At 45.1% G+C, this 24,494-nt stretch overlaps 1 protein-coding gene across 4 annotated transcripts in view; it reads right to left on the reverse strand.

Annotated features, from left to right (window-relative positions):
• The window catches only part of SLC24A3 (solute carrier family 24 member 3), a 466,771-nt gene extending 458,698 nt beyond the window's left edge, over window positions 1–8,073 (reverse strand). For all 4 annotated transcript variants that reach the window (XR_009703089.1, XM_061207778.1, XM_061207777.1 and 1 more), the window contains exon 1: window positions 7,590–8,073. Coding sequence is in view for 3 of the 4 variants with exons in the window: in XM_061207778.1 (XP_061063761.1) it covers window positions 7,590–8,037 (448 nt within the window). In the remaining variant the exon portion in view is untranslated. The remainder of the gene's footprint in view (window positions 1–7,589) is intronic.
• Between the last annotated feature and the right edge of the window lie 16,421 nt (window positions 8,074–24,494).

Here is a 24,494-nt window from a genome sequence, read left to right on the forward strand (position 1 = left end):
TATATCTACTGTGGAATATTACTCAGCCATAAGAAAGAATGAAATAATGCCATTTGCAGCACCATGGATGGCCCTAGAGATTATCATACTAAGTGAAGTAAGCCAAACAGAGAAAGACAAATATCATTTAATATCACTTATGTGTGGAATCTAAAAAAATGATACAAATGAACTTATTTACAAAACAGAAACAGGCTCACAAACACAGAAAACAAACTTATGGTTATCAAAGGCACAACGGGCTGGGGGAGGGATAAATTAGGAGTATGGGATTAACAGATACAGACTACTATTTATGAAATAAACAACAAGGTCCTACTGTAATGCACAGGGAACTATATTCAATATCTTGGAATAAACTATAATGGAAAAGAATCTGAAAAAGAATATATAAAAAAATGGCGCTGTGACTTCTTGATGTCCACTGTGACACCCCCTTTCTTCTGGTCGCCCACGCCCTTTGTTCTTAGGTCAAAATTCTGCTCAAGAAACCCATTCGTTACTTCCTGTCCTTCACAAGTTCAGTCTCAGGTCACCAAAGTGAAAATGACTTCTGCTCAGGCCAAACAATGCAGAAGCACAAAGAGAAAAATGAAAAGAAAAATACAAAGTTGCAATGTGAAATTCCCCTGAACTAGGTCACTGATGAGCTGACTTTATTTGTTCCCCCTCTCCCAGCAGTGAAGACTGACTGACAAGCAAGAATAATGGCTGGATCTCACCATTTGAATAAGCAACTTGTATGGGTCTGGACAGCTCCAGAAATGACAAGGGCCTTTCCCCTGTTCCCTGGAACACTCAGCTAATCTCTACGCTCTAGATTCACAGGGTGAGGACCAACCTGCTCCACGGTCACGGACGGGTCCAGGCAAGCTGCCTTTCTATCCAAGTCTCAAATACCCCTGCACTGGCATTCTCATCCCACCTCTCCCCTTTCTACACATGGATCTCGTTAAAAGGCTGAGGCTTCATGGAGTGTCTGTGCCTAACACCTGATCAACCTGCTGCAGCCTCCCACCACGCTGGGTACCAATGTATTTACATCTTCACCGGCAGTAAATGAGAGACGTGGTCTCCATTGCACCTTTGCCAACACTTCATTTTCACTTTTGCAGGTCCGATATTGAAAAATGATAACCCATAATTTGAAAATTTAGATATCCCTGGTTTCTATCAAGGCTGAGGATTTTTACTTGTGTCTATTGGACATTTGCAATTTGTTTGGTTGGTTGGTTTTGCGAATTCCCTTCCCATTTCTTTTACCTATTTTTCTATAAGTTTGTTTTTGTCTTCCATTCTTCACCAACCTAATTCCTTTATTTTCCAGGTTCCAGCTTCTCCTGATCACCAACATCTCCTCCATGCCATGTTGTATTTCTCATTTGTATTTCTCATAATTCTTGAAAATTAGTTGTTCAATGCCTCTCTTCCCACTAAAGTCTGAGCATCACGAGGATACTCTGGGTAACTGTCTCAGACACAGCTGTCACCCCAGCCACATGTTTACTGAATGAAGGCGAGAAGGTCCCTGTATCTTACACCGGTCAGGTCTGGGAAGAAACTGCTGCTGTTAAGGGAGTTTCATAAGGGACCGTTTACAAAAGTGGGGGCAGGGTTGGGAAGACCACTGAGGGAGGGTGAAGCCCCCAGGACTCACAACAATGAAGAGCATCACCAGCCCAGGGATGAGAATGAAGAGAGAACAGCAGGTAGACTGAGACCTAACAGGAAGAGGAAGCCTGGAAGATGGCATCCAAGTCTGGGAAATCATGACTCCATGATTTAAACTGCCCAAAGGTACCCATCACCGCTTCACTCATAGAAAACCTTCTTCCACTGAATCCTCAATACTTGAAATTCTCAAATCCCACACGATGACACCATGTTTGAGACCACTGCAAACGAGAAACAAAAACCACTGCCAAATAAGCTCTACAGAAACTGAAGGCAGGAAAAGGCGAGAAAAACTCGAATTCCCTTCTTGGCAGGACTACCCATTTGCTCTGAGACTTCAGGGACATTTTCTGAACTCCCCGGACCTTAGTTCCCTCATTATAAAAGTCTGCATACTGTTATTTCTCCCTCTGAAATTATTTTGCTCAAGGAAGAGAAATCTCCTTAAGGAAAAAGAGCGTTGCCAAAATCCTATCCTATCAGCCAACTTCCACCAGGCCTTGGAATCCTTAGCAAATGGCTGGTTTTGCAATTCTTTTGGCTTTGCCAACCCTCCAGGGTAAAAAAAAATCTTCCCACAAGGATTTAAGACTCACAAGGGGAGGAAATCTTTGAGAAAAATCTGGGTTGATGAGCAGCTAAGAAAAGCCAGGAGGAAGGAGACACATCTATATATGTTTAGGCAGAAAATAGAAAAGGTTGAAAAGGAATGTTTTTCTAAAATACTGCTTCTATGAAAGCAACCTTCTGTTACTCCTTTACTCCCGAGTCGACTGAAAAAGGCAGTGTGATTCCCATTTTCTATTCGAGTCCTCCTAGGCTGGGGCTAGGGATGCAGAGGCACGCAGCTCTGATGCAGGCAGGCTTGAATTCAAACCCTGCCTCTTAATGAAGTGTCTCTGATGGAGGTTCTCACCTTTCTCAGCTCAGGGTCAGTCCATGAAAAATGGGTAACAACACTGAATTTGCTGGATTGGAGGCAGAATTAGAAATCATGAAAATACAGTGTGCCTGTAAGTGGGCCTCTGACACACAGTCGCTAGGTTTTATCACAGGCACTGTCGCTCAGACATCAAAACAGCTTCTGTACTTAACAAATGCCTTTTGAGCATCTACTCTGGGTGGGGTGATGGGGTGACAAAGGTGAGGAAAGGTCACAGGATCCCTGACCTCCTGGAGCTTAGACTCTGGTGAAGAGGAGATGGTACTCAAATCATAACCAAAGAAACACATAATTGCCAACAAAATGCTACAAAGGTAAAACAGAGTGTGTTCAGCGAGCAAACAGACCAGTGGGGGACCTGGTCTAGCCGGGAAGCTCTTGGGCCTGGAAGTGAAGGATGCAGGCTGAACTAGCTAGGGTGGTAACAGTGGGACCAGCAGGCGCTAGAGGTCTAGGACCAGAAGTGTCCCCTTTCTGAGGAGCAGAAGAAAGGCCTGAGTGGTGATGCACGGACAGGGGAGGGCAGGGAGGGAAGAAACAGCTGGAGAGTCCAGCCAGGCCTCCCAGGAAGCCACAGGAGGAACCGAAAGGTCATGGTCAGGGTGCTCTGAGGGGCGGGAAGCCACAAAGCTAAACGTGAGCTCTCAGCTCTGCAACTGAAATGTGCAGTTCAAATCCCCACTGCAGTCGCTCTTCAAATATCATCTCTGGACCCAACCAGGTAAGGCGAGCAGCATGATTGGATGGTATTTCAATAGAAATTGTATACACACATATACATACACACACACACACACACACACACACACATACATACGCATAAACACACATACATACACACATACATACACACGTGTACATACACACATATATACATGCATATATGCATATACACATATACACACACACGCATAAATACACATATATACATATACACGTGCATATACACACACGTGCATATACATACGCACATATAAGCATACGTACACATATACGTACACATACATGCACACCACAAACACGCATATACATACACACACATATATGTGTGTGTGTGTATATATGTATGTATTATTTGCCTCTTACCATCTTGGGGAATGTCTACAATCACTCCTAAGTTATCATCCCTTTAGATCCTGGTTTTCCAAAGATGGCCACAACAGTATCTCCCATCACATGTGCTCACCTTACCATGTAACCTGACAATCCTCCATGGAGTAAGTGGTGGCATCAATGCCCCCTCTCCTTGAACTCAGGTTGACATCTGTCACTGCCCTAACCAACAGAAAACAGTGGCAGTGGTACTACGCAACACCTGAGGCTGACACATAAAAATGCCAGGCACGTCCACCTTGTTCTCCTGGACCCCAGCTGCCATGCTCTGGGGAAGTTCAAACCAAGGCACGTGGAGAGGCCACACGTAGGTGTTCTGGTTGACAGCCCAGCTGAGGGTCCAGCCAACAACCCTCATCAACCCCAGACACGGGAGTGATGTTGCCTCCAAACGACTGCAGACCCAGCTGTCAAGTCCCCCAGGCCTTCAGTGTCTCCAGCTGAGGCCCCAGACATCATGGAACAGAGGCATCCCCACTAGGCCCTGACCAAGTCCCTGACACAAAGTATCCTTGAGTAAAAACATGACAGAGTCATTTTACACCACTATTTGGGGGTGATCTGTTATGTAGCAACAGCAACTGGGCCAAAGAGTATCTCAAAGTTTATACGTATATACCTGTGTATGACTGTCCTTCTTCACTATTCACCACCCTAGGGACCTTTGGGAGGGGATGTCTCTTATTACTCCCAAGTTAGGACCTCTGGGCTTTGTCCACACCACTTATGGAAAAAGAGGACCAGGTTTCTTACTGCAAAGAAAAATTAAACACTTTTAAACCACTCAAAACATACAAAGTGATCCATTCACACTGCAAAAATATAAAAGAAAATCGCGTTAGCAAATCTGACACCTTATTTCAACTGGCTCTGAAAACAGATCAAAACCAAGGTCTTCATCAACAACAACTAAATAGGGCACCGAGGGCTCTTCTTTCCTTCTCCACCACTGGAGGCTCAAGTGTCTGCAGCTTCAAGGAGGCAACACATAGAAAGGGGACTTAGCCCAGGGCCTGGCACTTAAGAGCCTGCCAAATTCCGGTTAATATTATTATTGCTTTTGTTGTTGTGAGAATTAACATTTTTCTTGATTCCAGCGCTAATTCTTCCTGACTTAAGGTTAACAATGCTCCTGTCCCATCTGAGCAGGAAAGAATCTATACTGAGTTTGGTTAGATGTCCTGAAAGGGATCTCCGATTCCATACAATTAGAAATGTTATACAAGATTATATAACATAACTTCCACACATCTCTATTCTGGTTTGGTAAAAGAACTGTCCTTTTTATTTGAAAAAAAGAAAAATCAATATGTGTTAGAAAAGAGTCTTCTGAGAAGTTACACTTAATCATTCGTGGTTTTCAAGGTGAATAAATAAAAATATCACCTTTGATCATTATGAAGGTACCCCCCTATGTGGTTATATAAATATTACAAAGCTGCACCCAGATGGTGGCATGAATACCAGGGGACACAGGTGGGATCAAAGAGCCAGGTCACCTCGGGTTGGTTTCTTCCTCTGCTCCCCAACTGCTGTGTGACCTTAAGCGAATCACTTGGCCTCTCCAAGTCGCGGTGTCTTTAAAACAAGGCTAAATTCCAAATATTTTAACCATACTGAAGGACCCTCAAGTACAGCATCCCCAAGCTTCCGGGGTAAAAGTCATTATTCAGATGGTTAAGTATGCTGAATGGCAACCCCTCAAGCAAAATAATCACTTGCAGATTCACACACATTAATTAGTATCTTAAAAAATTGTCTCGAAAAACCTGGGCCTTGCGAAATCTTGCTGTGCATCGTGTAATGAAATTATCAATATCTAGTGGAAGAAAAGGTGATCTGAGACAGAATTACAACTAGCATGCCATCCGCCGGCTCGATGGCACACGCTCCCCCCACTGATGTTCATTGTTATCTTCAGTTACTGGGCTGGGGGTCTTCTCAAGCGCCACATTTATGGGAGGGGGTGGAGAGGGGTGGAGAGGCAGAAGGAGAATGTGGATGGGGACTTCCTGGCAGTCCAGCGGTTAGGACTCCGTGCTTCTACTGCAGGGGGCACGGGTTCGATCCCTGGTCGGGGAACTAAGATCCCGCATGCTGAGCACATGGTGCAGGCCAAGAAAAATAAAATTAAATTAAAAAAAAAAAAAAGAAGAATGTGGATGGAAGGAAGGAGAAGACAGATCAAGGGAAGGTATGGAGGAAAGGGCTGTGCATGAGTCCCTAACAGGAACATTTCTGTCCATCTCCAAATGACATCTAGTCACCAAGTTTCAAGCTTGCAGAGTGTCTGACACCCCCCTCCCTCCGAACATCCCAGCTTTCCCAGGGCCCAGGCAGCCCCCTGCCACTGACGGACTTAACCATCTGGGTCACATCCTCTATCCAGAAAAATGTCTTTTGTAGCCTTGAAAGTGGTGGAACTCGATGGCTCGGAGAACCCCAACCTGCAGGAAAATGGCCGGCATGTAAGTGACTTGGAACTCCCCTTTCCAAAGGTGGCATGAAGTACGGACTGGCTTTGCACTCATCAAAACTGAGAAGATGAAAAGGGGGTTAATGAAAACCCTCTTTGTGAGAATCGGCCAGGAACTGCTTTTGGCAGGTCAGACTCTGCCCTTGGAGAGGTCGAGCCTCCCTCACCCAGCACGGTCCCCTTCCTGATGTCAGTCCTCATGGCCAGAGAGTCTGGGATCCAGGAGAAGTGGAGAGAACCCGGGAGTCTCAAGGGCTCCACTGAAGACCAGGACGGGCTCTCTCCTTTTACCATATATGCTGAAGTCTGCTACGACCTGGACCAAGACCGACCATCTGCTTTCCCCACCAGGCACGAGACAGTCAACTGGGGGAGGTCCCTTTTTTAATTGATAGCACCCTTAAAAATATTTGACCATCACTATCCAAATGCCTTCATTCTGCACTTCATAACACCTTGTATTGGAGCTCCAACTATCTTAACACCAAAGCCTGTATCTGGAACTGCTTTTCCTCACGACCATTTCCATGGCTGTTTTCCCAGGAACCGTGCCACTTGAATGGCCGGGACATAAAACCGTTTTACAACAGTTATTCTTCCAAGACTTTCCTCCGTTTCTTTGACAGCTGCACACCCAGGGTCCAAACTCTTTACCGTGGACAACTGTTCTGAGCACATTCCTCCACCAGGTCTATTTCAGCTCAAGAAAGGCCAAGGACAAAAATAAGACAGAAGTAGTGGGTAAAGGGGGCTCCCACCGCAGGGCACCCTTAGAGTAGTGAACAGAATGAAGGACAGTCCAGCCTAATGGCTTCTTCCCCAGCTGCAAGTCCACAAAAGGGATCCGTCTTCCCAGCGAGTGGTCAATGGAAGAGAACCAGTCCCAAACCCTAGCCGGGGGCCAGCACTTTTTTCCTATCAGGAGTTCCCTGCACCTGTTCTGGAAAGGCGGGGATGGAGCTTCCTACCCAGTCCATCCCGCCTGAGAGGTTTTCGAGAACTGTATGCTCACCAGTCAACCAGCCCTCCCTCCACAAGCCAAGGAGTGCACAGGTGGTCACGCGCACAGGAGCCCGAAGCTCACCAGGACAACTTTATTACTGGCCACGGGGCACTCGTGTAAGCGAACCGTCCCCGCCGCCGCCCCCAGTCCCTCCAGCTCGTGGCAGGAAGGGCAGAGCCGGGAGGCACAGGTGAGGGTTCCCAGGGCAGCCAGGCGCCCAGAGTGCCTGCCGCGGCCTCACCGCGTGGTCCTCGCCTCCGGGGCCCCCTTCGAGGGGCAGGGGGCGTCCTCGGCCCGGCACCCCCGCCCGCCGGCCCGGCCGGGGAGCCCGGCACCGCCGGAGCCGCAGCGCCCACTCGGGGCGGGCGGCGAGCACTCACCGTCGTGGTCCTGCATGCTCGACAGCGACCAGAGCAGCAGCGCCACCAGGGCCAGGAAGCCTATCTGGCTCAGCAAAAGGTCCCTCCGGCGGCTCCGGCGACGCTCGCGCTCCTCCTCGTCGGGCGACGGCATCCTCTTCGGGCGGCAGGGCAGCGGCCCCGGCTGGGGCCCCGGCGGGCGGCGGCCGCTCCGGTCGCGGGCGGCCGCGGCGGGCACGGCGTCTGGAGGCAGCTCCGCGCTCGGCGGCGGCGGCGCGTCCTCGCTGCGCTCCCGCCCGGCGGCCGCCGCCTCCTCTTCTTCCTCCTCACAGCCGCCGCGGGTCTCCCGGTCTTCGTCCTCGTCGTCGCTGTCGCTCAGTCCCTCCTCTTCCTCCTCCTCCTCCTCGTCGCCGCCGGCCCGCGCCGCAGCCTCCCGGCGCTCGGGGTCCCCGTCCTCCTCGCGCTCCATGGCTCCCACGCTCGGCGTCCGCGCTCGGCCTCGGGCGGCGGCGCGGCGGGGGCGGCGGGGGCGGCGGGGGCGGCCGGGAGGCGGGGGCGGCGGCAGCCGAGGAGGAGGAGCGGGGAGGACCGCCGGGAGGAGGACCCGCCGCGGGCCAACGCGGCCGGCGGGCGAGGCCACCGGGGCTGCTCCGGCCTCGCGGGCTGCGGGAGCGCGTCGCGGGGCCGTCCGCCTACTCCATGGTCCGCGCGCGGGGCCGGGGCCGAGCGGGGCCGAGCGCGCCGGGAGCTCGGGGCAAGGCGGCAGCCTGCGGCGACGCGGCGGCTCGGGCTCGGGGGCGGGCGCGGGCGCGGGCGCGGGCGGGGGGCAGCGGCGGGGACGCGGCGGCGCTGGCCAGCCCGGCGGAGAGGGGGCGCGTGGGGAGGAGACTGAGCCGGGGAGGGAGCCCCGCGCGCGGTCCTGCGCTCGTGCCGGCGCGGGAGGCCCACTCTCGGGACACACGGGCAGCCGAGAGGCAGCTCTCTGGGAAAAAGGGTTCGCCCGAAACTTTCGGAGGAGCCGAGGGTCTCTCCCGCCCCCTCCCCACCCTGTGCCCGGAGAAGGGCGCCGCGAGTGCTCTTGGGTGCGCGCGCCCGGCCGCCGGGCTCGCTTCCTCCCGCGGGCCTCCTGGATTTCCCTCCGCCCCCTTGCGGGGATCCCCCTGCGCGCCCGGCTCGGGATCTGGAACAGGACTCCCCGGAGGCTCTTGGCTCACTGAGGATGTCCTGGCTCCCCCCTCTGGCCCGGGCTCACACTTCACTCGCGATCGTCTTGGACCAAGCCCAGGGCTGTGGCTGAGGGAAGGGGGGCAGCTGGCCCTGTCCCGGGTCAAGGCGTCCCGAGGGTCCCCAGCCAACCTCAGGAGGAGGCCCCTGCCTGCCCCCACCCCTGAGGTCAGAGCCCTAATCCCCCTACTCCTCTGCCCCCAGTTCTGCTCCAGCCCTCACCTGCAGCCCTGCAGAAGGTGCCTGTGCAGAGAGGACACCTAGTGGTCTCAGGCACACCCACCCTCCTTCCCGGGGTTTCCGGCTTCCTCCCTGGTACCTGGCTTGGGCTCCTGGCTGGGATGGTGGATCTAGCCCCAAGGAGGAGGTAGGGCTGAAAACAGAAGGGCTTGTTCAAAAGAGGATCACTGAAATCCAGGTGACTTTCTCCGTGGAGTCCGGTCATATTAGGGAATCTAGTTGCAGATGGCCAGGGAGATGAGGAGGAAGGAGGGAAGGTCTGTACAGGTTTCTCCACTCCTAGGTCTGGGAGGACCCACGGAGTCCAAGTGTGTTCCCACCTGTGGGTGACCTCCTAGCCCACGCCTCCCAGATGACACCCAACAGCATCTGGGGACAGCAGGTGATGGCAAAGGACAAAACAGTCCTTCCTGGGTGGCTTCCTTACCACAGAGGGGTCATTTCACCCAACAAGCCTGGAAGATCTCGCTGCCTGGGCATATCATTCCTTTACTCCTTTCTCAGCCTGGTGTCTTCCGGGATGTACCTCTCCTACGACGCCCTTGTGCTTGACCCTTCACTCCCACTCCGGTTGGTTACCAGGTACCGAGGAGGATTTAAACGTGGAAGTTTGTCCAGGCTGAAGGCGGGGGAGGGTGGTTCTCCATCAACATTCAGAGACACAGACAGGAAAGTTTAGGAGCTTGGAATACTGTCCTTTATTCAACTAACCGGGAAAGACACCCAAATCGCTTTTTCTCGTGTAAATAGGAAAACTAAAAGTGAGAGAGGGAATCTGGAACTAATTGGGTTAGGGAATGAGCCACAGGCACAAGGAATTGTGTAATCTGGGGGTGGGAGAGGTGTCGGGGGAGGGAGCAGGAGGGAGGAGGGGAGAAACCAGGAGTTGGCAATTCCCTGGAAATGCTCTCCGCACCTGCACTGACCGGAAGAAAGGGAGGAAGGTTGGGGGAGGGGAGGGAGACAGAGAGATGAGAGATCACTCCCGGGGTGCCTAGAAATGATTTTTAGTTCATATTCATTTTGACAGGTTTCAGAGCAAAGTGGGGTGTAGCAGAGACAAAGACCCCTGAGAAGCCAACCACCCAGAGAAGAAAAATAGGCACTTCCGGTCCCCAGCCTGACAGCACCTTCGGCCGGTCGGTCCCTCGCCCGGCACAGGGTTGGCTCCCCCCGCAGGAGGGAAGCACCCCCTCCCTCCAGCAGGCATGCTTGGGGGGCGGGGGTAGGGTTGGGGGGAGCAGGCTCTCAAGTCCTCTGGCAGCACTGGAGGAGGGAGACAGAGCCCCCCCGTGAGCTCCTCTTCCCAGGAAAACAGTTATTTTTGTCCTACCTGCCCTCTCCCAGTCTCTGGAAGCTCCCCCAGGAAACTGAATTTTGGAAGGAGCAGGAGCTGAAATAACTCATGTGCTATTTATCTTTCACCATCAGGAGCCTCATCAATCCCGAGGCAGCTTTTGCCTTTTATTTCTTAATCTGTTTGCATTTGATCTCACATTTTGTGCAAAGAGCCTCGGGGAGAAAATTCCAGGCCCTGATACATTAGTCTGAGAATTCGCTTGCTTGGAAAGAGAAGCAACACCCCAAGATGTGCCAGGGCCTGCACCCTTCCAAGAGCCAGACACGGTACCTCCTCAGCCTGGCACCCTGGGTTGGATGCTGGGGTCACCATCCATGCCCCCTGTTTTTACCTCCTAAAATCATTCCAATTTTAGTTCCCTGCAGAGACTTTGGACTGGTTATGAGGGCACAGAAGTGGTTCGTCTTTCTCATCGCTCTGCCTCCATCACCAAGGACCACATGCACGTGCTGATGTCAGCCCAGTGAGTGAGGCCCAGACCACCAGGGTCTTCTGTGCCCTCCGGCCTCATTCCCAGCCAAAAGCGCCCAGACCTGACAGAGCAGTTTCCACAACAAGGCAGGGTTGTGCCTCTATAACGCCAGACAATGCCAGTTGTTAGACAAGCCACCAATGGAGAGGGAGGAAGGGACGGAGGAGAGGAGAAAATCAGGGGAGCCACTTGCTTGGTGAGGCGACAAGTCAGCCTCCTGGCTGTGGCCACCTCTCACACAGGGAGACAAAACCCAAGTAAAGAAAGGACAGACGCTAAATGTTCATAGAACACCTCCAAACACAACAAGGCCGAGTGTCGGTGGTTGGGAGAACAGGGAGAGACTCTTGCATGGGTGACCCTGGGACAGCCCTCGGATGTGGCACCCCCTTCACGTCTGCCTAGACACAAACTCCCAGGCCTCCCATCTCAGGCCAGGTCTGGTCAACTGCGGCCCTGGGAGAACCGTCTGGCTGCTCTTCACCTCCAGACGTGTCACCTGCACATCAGTCACTCAGATGCCAACAAAACCCCAGCTTCACCGAGGGGCGCCTGACCACTTATCCCTTCCCCATCCTTGTTTGATGCCCTCATCAAAAAGCTGGTAAAACTGGTCCTTTAGATGCTTCCTGAGCTGTCGGCATTTCAAAGAGCACAAAACGTTCACTCCTAGATGTGGGTGCATGTGTCCACACTCCAGGTCGGGAGGTGTGTGAGAGCACCCTCTCAGCAAGGTGGGGCTCACAGGATTTTTTTTTTTTTTTTTTTTATTCTTGGCTGTGTTGGGTCTCCGTTTCCATGCGAGGGCCCTCCCCAGTTACGGCAAGCAGCGGCCACTCCTCGTCACGGTGCGCGGGCCTCCCACCATCGCGGCCTCTCTTGCTGCGGAGCACAGGCTCCAGACGCGCAGGCTCAGCAGCCGTGGCCCACGGGCCCAGTTGCTCCGTGGCATGTGGGATCCTCCCAGACCAGGGCTCGAACCCGTGTCCCCTGCATTGGCAGGCGGACTCCCAACCACTGCAACCACCAGGGAAGCCCCGCTCACAGGATTTTAATAGTTCAGTTAGACACGGACTTAAAAGAAACTGCTTGTTTTATTTTTTTATTTTTTTCAATTTTTATTGGAGTATAGTTGATTTACAATGTTGTGTTAGTTTCAGGTGTACAGTAAAGTGAATCAGTTACTTTATAATTGTTTCCAATTTTGATTTTCTTTTTGCCCAATGGTTGGCATTTGTTGAGTGATCTGGACTCACTACATGGATGTGACTGTAGATATTTTTTCCTAGTGGACCACTGTCATAGAGCTGCCCATCATCTTTTTTTTAATTTATTGAAGTATATTTATGTATAATAACCTGCACACAGCTTTAGCATTTAGCTCAATGACTTTATCTGTGCATGGACAATGTACTTAGGTTCCAGATCATGACTTAGAACGTTCTCTGCCCCCCTGAAGTCCCCCTCGTGCCAACCCCCCACTAGGCGATAACCCTCTGAAGGTAACCCCTCTTCCCACCTCTCTCTCACCCTGGGTCATGGGTGCCTATCGTTGAACTTCAGGTGAATGGAGGCTGCTTTTTCTCAACCTTGTTTCTGTGGGATCTTTCCACACGGGTGTGTAGAGCTGTGATTGTTTCTTTCTCGTGCTGCGTAGGTGTAGGTTGTTTTTTACCTGATGCTTCAGCTCCTTTCCAAGTTTAGTGTAAGCCAAGAATAACCAAACCATTGCCTCTGGATCAGAGACAAGTGACCTCCCAGATTGGCTCGTTTTAGAAGGAACTTCAGCTGAAACTGAAACAGTCATGGGCTGCTTCTCAAACCGGTTACACCACCCAGGGGTAACTGCAGGACAGCCGGTCACCTGGCAAACTTAGGGGGTTAGGCTTTTCAAGACAAGCCTAGAAGAATTCCTAAGATGAGCATAAAATTTGGAGGCAGCTTTTAATGGAAAAAGCACAACCCAGTTCATGTACATTCTTTCCATCCCCTGTTTCTTCTAAATGAGAGGAAAGTAGAGTTAAGGTACTGTCAGGAAAGATTCCTTCCCCCACCCCCCACAGCTGGGGCAGAGCCATGGAGGATCCTTTCAGTCCAATGTCAGTGGACGTAAAAAGTACAAGGGATCTTGTTAATAACATCCATTCCCAGCCCATCCTGAGGAAATGGGATTCAGGAGGCCTGGAAATCTCCATCATTCAGAAGCTTCCAGGGATTCTTCTGTGTTAAAGTTTGAGCTCTGTTGTTCTAAAGAAAAGGACAGCTTGGCATCTTTTTTTGGTGGATCCTGGAGAGAAAATCTAAAAAGGAAAAATATATTACCTACCCCCTTTTTGTCAATATTTTTAATTGACTTATTTTGGTTATTTGGAAGAAATAGAGAGTACACAAGCATATCCTATAGCTATGGCTACATCTGTCTCCTGTTTCACACAAGTGCTATTTAAAAAAAAAGTCCTATAAAAAAAATAATAATCCAGAGCCAGGGAAAATAATAAAGAGGTTAAAATTTTAAATCCTCAGAGGACAAAAATTAAGCATTCACAATTTGAGCAATTTGCTCATTCTATCAGAATCATTCGGAAAGAAAACATGTAAACCCCACTCATTTTATTTTGTCACTGTAGACTAGGGCAGACAGGATGCTGAGTGTGGCAGGGGGAGCTAAGAAGCGCCCTGGGGGCATATTTTTGTTAACATATAAATATTAGGCTTAGGAATCCTGTTTTCAATGAAGAAGACAGTTCTGTAAAATGTTTGATCATTTTTAAGTTTCAAAACTCATCCTGATAGACTACAATATGCATCTTACGTGGCAAAAGCAAGCTGCATTATGAATTGTATAATGTCATTTTTGCAAAGTTAAGCAAAATCACTTGAGTGTATGTCTCTATGTATATATACTTTCATATAAATATATTTATATATACATGTGGTCAGCAATGGTTACTTCTGGAGGTGGGCTTTCAGGATTTGGGGTGGAGGTTAGTGAATGAGGAGGGACTTTCACTTTTATAGTGTTTTTTATTTTTAGAATTATTTTTCTGGCATCAGCAGGTCCTATTTTTCTAATTTAAAAAATAAGGAACAATTAAAAGCATCTGTTCATGTGTAAGTAGTTAAGACAAGTTGACTTAAATTAAGGGAACTGACACGGTCTGATGCTGGCCCCGCCTGCCTGCGTGAGCCATGCACCCAGCGCTTCTCTGGCTGCCCTACGCCCCTGCTGGTTTCTGAGGGGCCGGAAGATGGCCGAGGAGGGCAGCCCACCCTGGAGGGTCGGCCTTTGCAGGAAGCTGGACTTGTGCATCGAATTGGGCCACAGATCTATGTGCAGGCCGTTTCTTCCCTCGTTGATAACTAGAAAGATGATGGCAGCCCTTCCTCGGCAGGATGTTTGCAGCCAGGAGGCCTTCTGAAGACACACAACGTTCAAAAGAAAGAGATGCCGAAGTCAGTCGCTCTTCTCACTTTAACAGCCCTGTGTTATCCGCGTGAGGGTCCCCACCGCAAACCCCGCCTCCCCTACACCTGGAATCTAACCGCAGATTGGAATTGGATTCAATTCATGCCCAGCTCAAACGCCAGTGTAACATCCTAAGAGTTGTTTACACATTACCCATCACCAAGTCCCTGTCACCGGAGAAATCCGGAGTCAGGTTCTGAAACAGTGGGATGGCCCCACCACCACCGTAAGGTGCTGTATCCGTTTCCTTATCTCGGTTCATCCCCGCGCCGCCCAAGGTGAGGTTGACGGTCCACACCGACGGCCTGGAAAAGCTGTGGCGGCGCGCCCCCTGGTGGCGGTGGTAGACATGCTCCTGGGGATGTGTTTGCTTCCACCCTACGGGCAGGGCGTGGACTGGTTCAGCTTCACCTCAGACTGAATCCAGTCTCTTTCCTTCCGAGTTTCTGCTCAGGCAACGCCTGACATTGGGGTGACTGGGGCGTCACACGCAGCACTCCCTTCCTCCAGACTTTGTTTCATTGGAGAGAGTTCCTCAAAATTTTGCTATCGGTTGCACTGCCTGAAGGTACTTAAACATTTCACTTGTTTAAAACTAAATCCACTTTGAAAATGTATACCTGCAGTAGACAGAACTCATACATAGCGTGTCCTTTCCAGCCATTTAGGTTCTTGCCACTCACAATGTCGTCCATGGACCAGGATCATCTCCTGGGAACTGGTTGGAAATGCAGAATCCCGGAGCCCACCGCGCGCCTGCTGCGTCAGAATCTGCATTTTAACCAAGTCCACAGAAGATTTCTGTACACGTTAAGATGGAGAAGCATGGACTCGGTTGGTACTTCCTCTTAGATGAGATGACTGGGACTTCATAACTTCCCCTAGTTATGGCTAACTACAAATTATAACTCTCAAGATTGCATGTACCATTTTATTTTGTTCAACTTTCCGTGTCTCATTTGCTTTTAAACACTTCTTAAATATAGAAAACCAACAAAACCAAATTCCTAATGTTTGAGCATTTAAATTAGTCTACAAGCAATAGATTCTGAAGTCCCTAAGGAATAAAAATTCCAGCTACACCATTAAACGTTCAGCTGTGAATAGCGAGTCCCTCCAATCTGGAAAGTATTCAAAAGAAGAATATCTAAGTTAAATCCCACGCCTGTCATAAACTATGTGAGTTCACAACACCACCAGTGTACAATGCATTTTAAACACAAAACAGGGTATAAATTAAACTTTGAAAAAGCAGCATGAGAATTTGAGAATACAACCTTACGTTGGTATAATACTTTTTATTTTCTTTCAAAATGTTTCCACCCATAGTCTGCATTAGCTATATTCTCATTAGAATATTATATCCAAAAATATCAAGTTTTTGAGTAGAATGACAAAAAATGATCAAAGGAATGAAAAAAATAGTCCTTTGACATGCTAAAAATTGTGTGCAATTTTTTTTGACTTTTTATTTTGAACAAATTTTAAACTTACAGAAAGTTGCAAAAATAGTACGGTGTTCTTGTAGACCCCTCTGAACTTCCCCTAAGGTTATTACATTGGGTATCTATAGTACGATAATCAAATCTATAAAATTAACACAGATACAACACTACTAACTAAAATACAGACCTTATTCAAATGTTATCACTTTTTTTTTCTAATATCCTTTTTCTGTTCCAGATAGAATTATCCAGTCTCCCAAATTGCATTCAGTTATTTTTTTTCTCCTTAGTCTCCTCCAATCTCTGACAATTCTTCAGTTTTTCCTTATCTTTCATGATCTTGACACTTTTGAGGAGTACTGATGGTTTATTTTGTAGAATGTTCCCCAATTTAGGTTTGTCTAATGTCTTCTCATGATTTGCATGAGGTCGAACGTTTTTTGGCAATGAAATGATGCTGAATACTCAGTGCATCATATCAAGGGAGGTAAGACTTTGAAACTATGTGAACTTGCTTCTCCTCAAAATTTCACGCATTAATTTTAGCATCCATTGGTGGATCTTGTCCCCAACAATGATTATTGTGGTATTCAACCATTTTATAAAAAGTTACTTACCATTTCCCTGAGATATTTAATAAATACTGGAGGAGACTTCTTAAGTGTGTGTGAGCAGGCTGGGAATTTGAGAAGGGAGGGGAGCTATGTTCAAATAATAAATGAGGGGCGGGGACAGAAAAACAAAAGGGCCCCTCTACATGTTGTAGTTCTGTCCTATCTTGGAATCCCAGGGAGCTGCAAGTGCAACACTCAACTTCAAGATCTCCTAGATAAGATTTCACAACCTCTCCATAGATATGAATCTACCAGTTAAGGAATCAAGGATTATAAGACTTAGAATTGTGCCTTTAAAGGACAAGAATGCTGTTCAGAGTTGGAAAATCTAATAACTAACTGCCTACATGATCCCAAACCTAGTGTTAGTTAAGTGTATAAGTCAAGCTGAGGTAGTTATTTACAATGAAATAGATGGCATTTTTTATTTTTAAGTCATCCATTTTTTTTTAGTATTAACAAACTCTTTTGATAGCCACCTTTTTTTCTTTGATCACTTGAAATAGTTTTCCTGGAGAAGTCTTTGGTCAGACTTACTGGGTATTATGCTATTGGTGACCAATTTAAAAACCTCATGCTTCAAAGGTGTTTGGTTTTGTTCTTAAAACATGCATTCTTCTCTCTTTGTATTTAAGAGAAACCTCAGAGGCACTGAAGTAACAACAAGGGCTCCTTGCTCCACATGTCAATCATGCTTATTCCTTCCTAAGCAACAATCTCTGGTTCCAAAACTATGAGTGAATATTTTGCCAGAAACAGGGCTGAAAGGAACCAGGAGATATTTCTGGGTTTTCCAATGACATGTAGGATTAGGAGAATGTCAGAACCGCAGGTGCATTTTTTCTCAATCATAAAAATTTCAGTTTCTTTCTTCTCTCTAAGATAGAGAGCTATTATGTCATCACTCATAGTGGTATACAGTTATCAGGAAATTCAACTTTCTGGTAGGAGGAACTGCTAACCCCTCCCATGGTGGTCACAAGCATAAAGGCTTTTGATCTTTGTGAGTTCCTCATTATAGTAATCATCATATGTAATACGATTACTGAGATGTTCTACTGTGCTGCAAAATCTCACCTGGGCAGTGTTTCACTGGCTCTTTAAAGTTCCATGAGCAGAAGAATTGTAAAGGGAATATGTCCAAAAATCTTTCCCTCCATAACAGCAATGCCAACACTGGGAAAGTAATTAAAATCAACTTTTTAAGGGCTCTGAAAATTAACCAGCAATCTTGGGGGAAGGGCATTTAGTCAAGAAAAAATGACTGAAGCTAAATAAGAAGAGCAAGTTTCATAGCATTCTAACTTGCCCTGTTCCCACCCCCATGTCTCAGCTCCACTGTAGCCTTAAAACAAATAACCCACAGTCACAGTGAGAACAAGCAGCCTAGCAGCCAGTGGAAGGAGCAGTTGTCATTATTTGACATGCCTGGTGGTTCTCTAGAAGACCTCTCTTTATTTGACCTGACTTAGAGTTCATTAAAGACAAACAGCTTCCTACCTGTGGAAATTTGTTGAAAACAATCAGTGACAATTGTTTAACATCATAGCTGCCTATGGCAGTGAATAACAGCAGGGACAAACATTAGGTTAACCAAAAGCTTAGAAACAAAAAATACAGAATGAGATGTTCATACAGGGCTTTGAAAACTCCCAGTATTCCTGGGACTATGGAAAGCCACACACATGTGTAGGACAGTGTGCATGCCCAGGGCTGTACCCGTGCTGTGGAATGACCCAAGAAGGCCCTGAGTTCTCACTTCTGGCTGACTTGAGGCTCTGAGCAAGTAGGAAGAGAAGGATAAGTCAAAGCTGTAAACTTCCTAGTGTTGAAAGACAAAGAGAATACTGAAAGCAGTAAGAGAGCAGTGACTCATTACATGCAAGGACAACTCAATAAGATTAACAACTGATTTCTCATCATAAATCATGGAAGTCAGCAGGCAGTGGGATGACAAACTCAAAGTGCTAAAAGAAAAGCATTGTCCACCAAGAATTCTATATCCAGCAAAACTATCCTTCAAATATAAAGAAGAAATTAAGGCATTGCCAGATTTTTACAAAACAGGAAACTCTTCATTAGTAGACTTGCTCTACAGGAAATACTGACGGGATTCCTTAAGGCTAAAATAAAAGGACACAAGAGAGTAACTCAAATCCACGTGAAAAAATAACAAGCATGATAAAGATAACTACATAGGTATATATATATAAGACACTATAAGTGTATGTTTGTAACCTTTTTATACTAAATGTTTTAAGAGACAGCTGTATAAAGCTATAATTATCTGTGTTGAAGGTAACACAATGTATAAAGATGTAATTTGGATGACAATAACAGCACTGGGGGAAGGAATAGAGTTATATAAGAGCAAAATTTTTATATACAACTGAATTTAAGGTGGTATGAATCTGAGATATTGTTAAGATGTTAATTATAGTCCCCAAAACAATCACTGAGAAAATAACTTTTTCTAAAAGTAGAATAAATGACAAGAAAATGAAAATAATACCCTAGAAAATATCTATTTAACACAAAATACGCCAATAATGGAAAAATAGAGAAACAAAAACATCAGACATAGAAAACAAAAAGTATAAAAAATAGAAAAATGGGAGAAAAAATTGCAAAATGGCAGATATAAATCCTGCCTAATTACCTTAAATGGAAATGGATTAAACTCTCCAGTTCAAAGGCAGAGATGGGCAGAATGGATGAAATAAAAAGTATCTTTCAATTATATGTTCTCTGTAAGGGACACACCTTAGATTCAGAGGCACAAATAGGTTGAGACTGAAAGGGTGGGAAAAAGATTACCATGCAAAAGTAACAAAAAGAGAGCTCAGTGGCTGTATTAATATCAAATAAAATAGACTTTAAGACAAAAAAATTATTACTAGAGACAAAGGACATATTATAATAATAAAAAGTGTCAATCCTTCAAGAAGATATAATGACTGTAAATGTATACGCACTTAACAACAGTACCCAAAATACATGAAGCAAAATATGGCATAAGAGAATAGAGAAATAGACAAATCAAAAATAATAGTTGAAGACTTGTGTAGCCCACTTTCAATAATGGATAGCACAACTATAGTGGAGGTAAACAAGGAAATAAAAGATTTGAACAACACTATAAGCTAACTACACCTAACAGACATTTATAGAACACTCCACCCAACAACAGCAGGAAATATATTTTTCACAATTATGCGTGGAACAGTCTCCAGAATAGACCATATGTTAGGATAAAAACCAAGTTTAAACAAATTAAAAAGAATTAAAATCATGAAAAGTATGTTCTCTAACCAGAATAGAATGAGATTAGAAATCAATAACAGAAGGAAAATTGGGCAATTCACAAATAGATGAAAATTAAACAAGGCACTGCTAAATAACCAACTGGTCAAAGAAGAAATCACACACACACACAAAATAGAAAACACACATACACACACACACACACACACATACACACACACACAAAAGCATACCTAAACTTATGAGATTCTACTAAAGCAGCCTTAGAAGGAAATTTACAGCTGTAAATGCCTATATTTTAAAAAAACAAATAAATCAGATAAATAATCTAATCTCTTACCTTAAGAAACTACAAAAAACAAGAAGAGCAAACTAAACTCAAAGCCAGAAGAAGGAAGGAAATAATAAAGATTGGAGTGGGAATAAGTAAATTTATGAAAATAGAGAAAAATTAATAAAACTAAAAGATGGTTCTTTGAGAAGATCAACAAAATTGACGAACCTTTAGCTAAACTGACCAGAAAACACAAAAAGGGAGGACTCAAATTACTAATATAAGGAACGAAAGAGGTGATACTGCTACAAGCCCCACAGAAATACAAATCATAAGGAAATACTGTGAACAATTGTATACCAAGAAATCAGATAATCCATATGAAATACACAAATTCTTAGAAAGGCACAGACTACCAAAACTGACTCAAGAATCAATAAAATATCTGAATAGACCTATAACAAGAGATAAAATTAGTAATCAAGAAACTTCTCACAAAGAAAACTCAGACCAGATGGCTTCACAGATGAGTTTTACCAAATGTTTAAGGAAGAATTTTAATGAATGCTTTACAAACTCTTACAGAAATAGAAGAGGAGGGAAAATTTTACAACTCATTCTGTGAGGCCAGTATTTTTCTGATACCAAAACCAGACAATGACATCACAGGGAAAAAAAAAAAAACACCTATGAGTATAGATGAAAAAATCCTCAACAAAATACTAACTACCTGAATCTATAGACATACAAAAAGGATTATACACCATGAGCAAGTGTAAATAATCCCAGGAATACAAGATTGGTTTGACATTCAAAAATCCATTTGACAAAATCCAACATCCCTTCATGATAAAAATACTCAACAGACTACAAATAGAAGAGAACTTCCTCAAAACAACAAAGGGCATCTATGAAGAACCCTATGAAACATCATAATAGTAAAATACAGAAGCTTTCCCTTTAAGACTGGGAGAAAAGAAAAGGATGTCTGCTCTCAAAACTTCTATTCAGCATGGTACTGGAGGTCCTAGCCAGGGCATTCAGGCAAGAAAAAGTAATGAAAGGCACCAGATTGAAAAGGGCAAAGTATTTCTATTGGCAGGAATCTGCACAAAAAGTATTAAAGCTAATGAATGGGTTTAGCAAGGATGCAGGATACAAAATCAACATACAAAAATCAGTTGAATTTCCACCATCATAATAAACAATTTGAGAATAAAAATTTAAAACAATTCCATTTCTAATAGTTGCAAAAAAAATAAAACACTAGGAATAGATTTAGCAAAACAAGTCCTTGGAAACCCACAAATCATCACTGAAAGAAACTAGAGAGACCTAAAGAAATGGAAAGACAGCCTGTGTTCATGGATTGGAAAACTTAGTATTGTTAAGATGGCAGTATTCTTTAAACTGATCTACAGATTTAATGCCATACTTGTTAAAATATCAGCTGCCGTTTTGCAGAAATTAAGTTGATTCTGGACTTCCCTCGTGGTGCAGTGGTTAAGAATCCACCTGCTAATGCAGGGGACACGTGTTCAATCCCTGGTCTGGGAAGATCCCACATGCCATGGAGCAACTAAGCCCATGCGCCACAACTACTGAGCCTGTGCTCTAGAGCCCGCAAACCACAACTACTGAAGCTCACGCGCCTAGAGCCTGTGCTCCGCAACAAGAGAAGCCACCACAATGAGAAGGCCGCCCACCACAATGAGAAGGCCGCACACCGCAATGAAGAGTAACCCCCTCTCGCCGCAAGTAGAGAAAGCCCGCGTGCAGCAACGAAGACCCAGCACAGACAAAGATGGAAAATAAATAAATAAATCTATTTTAAAAAAAAAAGAAAAAACAAGTTGATCCTGAAATCTACATGGATATGGACTTCCAGTTTCCAGTTCAGCATATAAGGAGATTGGAAGTTGTCACTCTTTCCTAACAATTTGACTTATGTCTTTTAACATAACATAACTGGAAAATCAACAACTCTTTTAAGAACCATTAAGAGAAGTGAGATCACAGGGCAAACTGTTGCCCTCAAAATTAAAGAAACAGACAAGCAAATACGGAAAATCACAACTTACCAGAGCAGAAACCCCTGAGCACAAACCTCGAAGGGACCCAGTACCAAGGTAGAAAATACAAACTGTAATTGATGAACCACTGGAGGCTCAGGGTGGGCAAGTCTGAGAGTTAAAAAGTCCAGGGGGTGGAGTAGTCACAGGAGGGATCTTACACTTTTGTGATTTTTTCCTCCTGGGGCTTGACCAGATCTTCACAGCGAAATTGAAGGAAAATCTCCTCATGCTTCTAGCATGGGGAGGGGAAAAGGAACCCTTTGAAATATGACAGAGCATTCTGTTCTTCTTAATCAGGCTTGTCCTCAAGAGAAACGATTTTATCAGAGCCTAGACGACTCAGGGAATACCCAACTCCACCCCACTCTAGCCATCTGTCCCACCTAAGAGAGTGGGGGGAGGGAACTGAGGAGCATTTACAAAGGTCACAGGTCAGAGACACAGGATACTGCAAGGCCAAAGCCTAATCACAGGACTGTAGAATGCTTCCCCTCCCCTTACACCTCACCACCACTTTACTAAAGACCTATTTATGGCAGTTTTATTTACCCAGGATATCTTGCCTATCAAGAAAAAATTACAAGACATACTAAAACACAAAAAATGCAGTTTGAAGAGACAGAATGAGCATCAAAATCAAACTGAGGTATGACAAGAGATGTTGGAATTTTCAGACCAAGTTAAAATAATCATGATTAATACAGAAAGAGCTCTAATGTATAAAGTAGAAACCATGTCAGAACAGATGGGCGATGGAGCAGAGAGATGGAAATTCTAAGGAAGGATCTAAAAGAAATGCAAGGGATTGAAAACACGATAAAAGAAATGAAGAATGCTTTTGATGAGCTCACTAGTACACCGGACACAGCTGAGGAAAGAATCTCTGAATTTGAGGATGTGTCAGTAGAAGCTTCCAAAATGGAAAAGCAAATAGAAAAAAGACTGGAAAAAGTCACAGAACCAAATATCCAAGAATTATGGGATTACTACAAAAGGTGTAACATACACATAATGGGAATACCAGAAAGAGAAGAGAGAGAGAAAGGAAAAGAAATATTTGAAACAATGGTGACTGATAATTTCCTCCAAATTAATGTTGGACACCAAATCACAGATCCAGGAAGCTCAGAGAACACCATGCAGGATAAATGCCAAAAAGCCATCTAGGACATATCATATTTAAACGTTAGAAAATCAAAAGAAAGAAAAAATTTGAGAGAAGTCAGACAAAAAGACACCTTACCTATAGAAGAGCACAGATAAGAATTACATTTGATTTCTCTTCAGAAACCATGCGAGCAAGACAAGAGTGGTGTGATATATTTAAATTGTTGAAAGAGAAATACTCCAACCTGGCATTTTAAACACTAGAGAATTATCATTCAGCAGTGTAGGAGAAAGACTTTTTCAGACAAATAGAAATTGAGGGGATTTGTTCCCAGTAGATGAGCCCTGCAAGAAATGTTAAAAGAAGTTCTTCAGGGAGAAGGAAAATGATATAGTTCAGAAACTTGGGTTTACATAAAGAAAGGAAGAGCACCAGAGAAGGGATAAGTGAAGGTAAACTAAAAACTTTTATTTTTCTTATCCTTAATTGAGCTAACAGACAACAGTTCATTAAAATAATAACAGTGACAATGTACTTGATTGTGAGATATATTAATATATATGTGAATTACTGTCGTAATGAGCAATGATACAGGGATGAACAGGAAGATTAGGATTATCTTGTTACCATAAGCTATTTTCACTAACTGTGAAGGAGGGTAGCATTATTTGAAAGTGAATTTGGATTAGTTGTACATGTATATTACAAACTCTAGAGCAACCACCAAAAGAAGTATAACTGATATGCCAAGAAAGGAAAAAAAATTGTCATATAAAATGCTAACTAAAACCCACAATCAGAAACAGAGAGGAGAACAAAAATAGGAACAAAAAACAGAGCAATGAATAGAAAACTATAACGAATATGGTAGCTCTTAACCCAACTGTATCAATAATCACTTTAAAAGCCAATGGTTTAAATATAACAAATAAAAGAGATTGTCAGGGTGGATCAAAGAGCAAGGCTCAACTATATGTTGTCTCTAAGAAACACACTTAAAATTTGAAGATACGCATAGATTAACAATAAAGAGATGGAGAAAGATATACCATGATTACACTAATAAGGAGAAAGTGGAGTAGCTGTATTAATTTCAGACAGGTCACACTTCAGATTATCAGGGATAAGGAGAGATATTACATAATGATTAAGGGGTCAGTTCTCCAAGAATATATAACAAGCCTTAATGTGTTTTTGCCTGACAACAGAGTGTCAAAATAGACAAGTCAAAAACTGATGGAGGTGTAAGGAGAAAGAGATGAATCCATTATTAGGGTTGGAGACATCAACACCCTTCTCGCAGAAATGGACAGATCAGCAGACAGAAAATCAGTAAGGAGGTAGTTGAGCTCAACAGCACCATCAGTCAACTGGGTATAATTGA

Source organism: Eubalaena glacialis, chromosome 13, assembly GCF_028564815.1.
Source record: "Eubalaena glacialis isolate mEubGla1 chromosome 13, mEubGla1.1.hap2.+ XY, whole genome shotgun sequence".
Classification (NCBI taxonomy): domain Eukaryota; kingdom Metazoa; phylum Chordata; class Mammalia; order Artiodactyla; family Balaenidae; genus Eubalaena; species Eubalaena glacialis.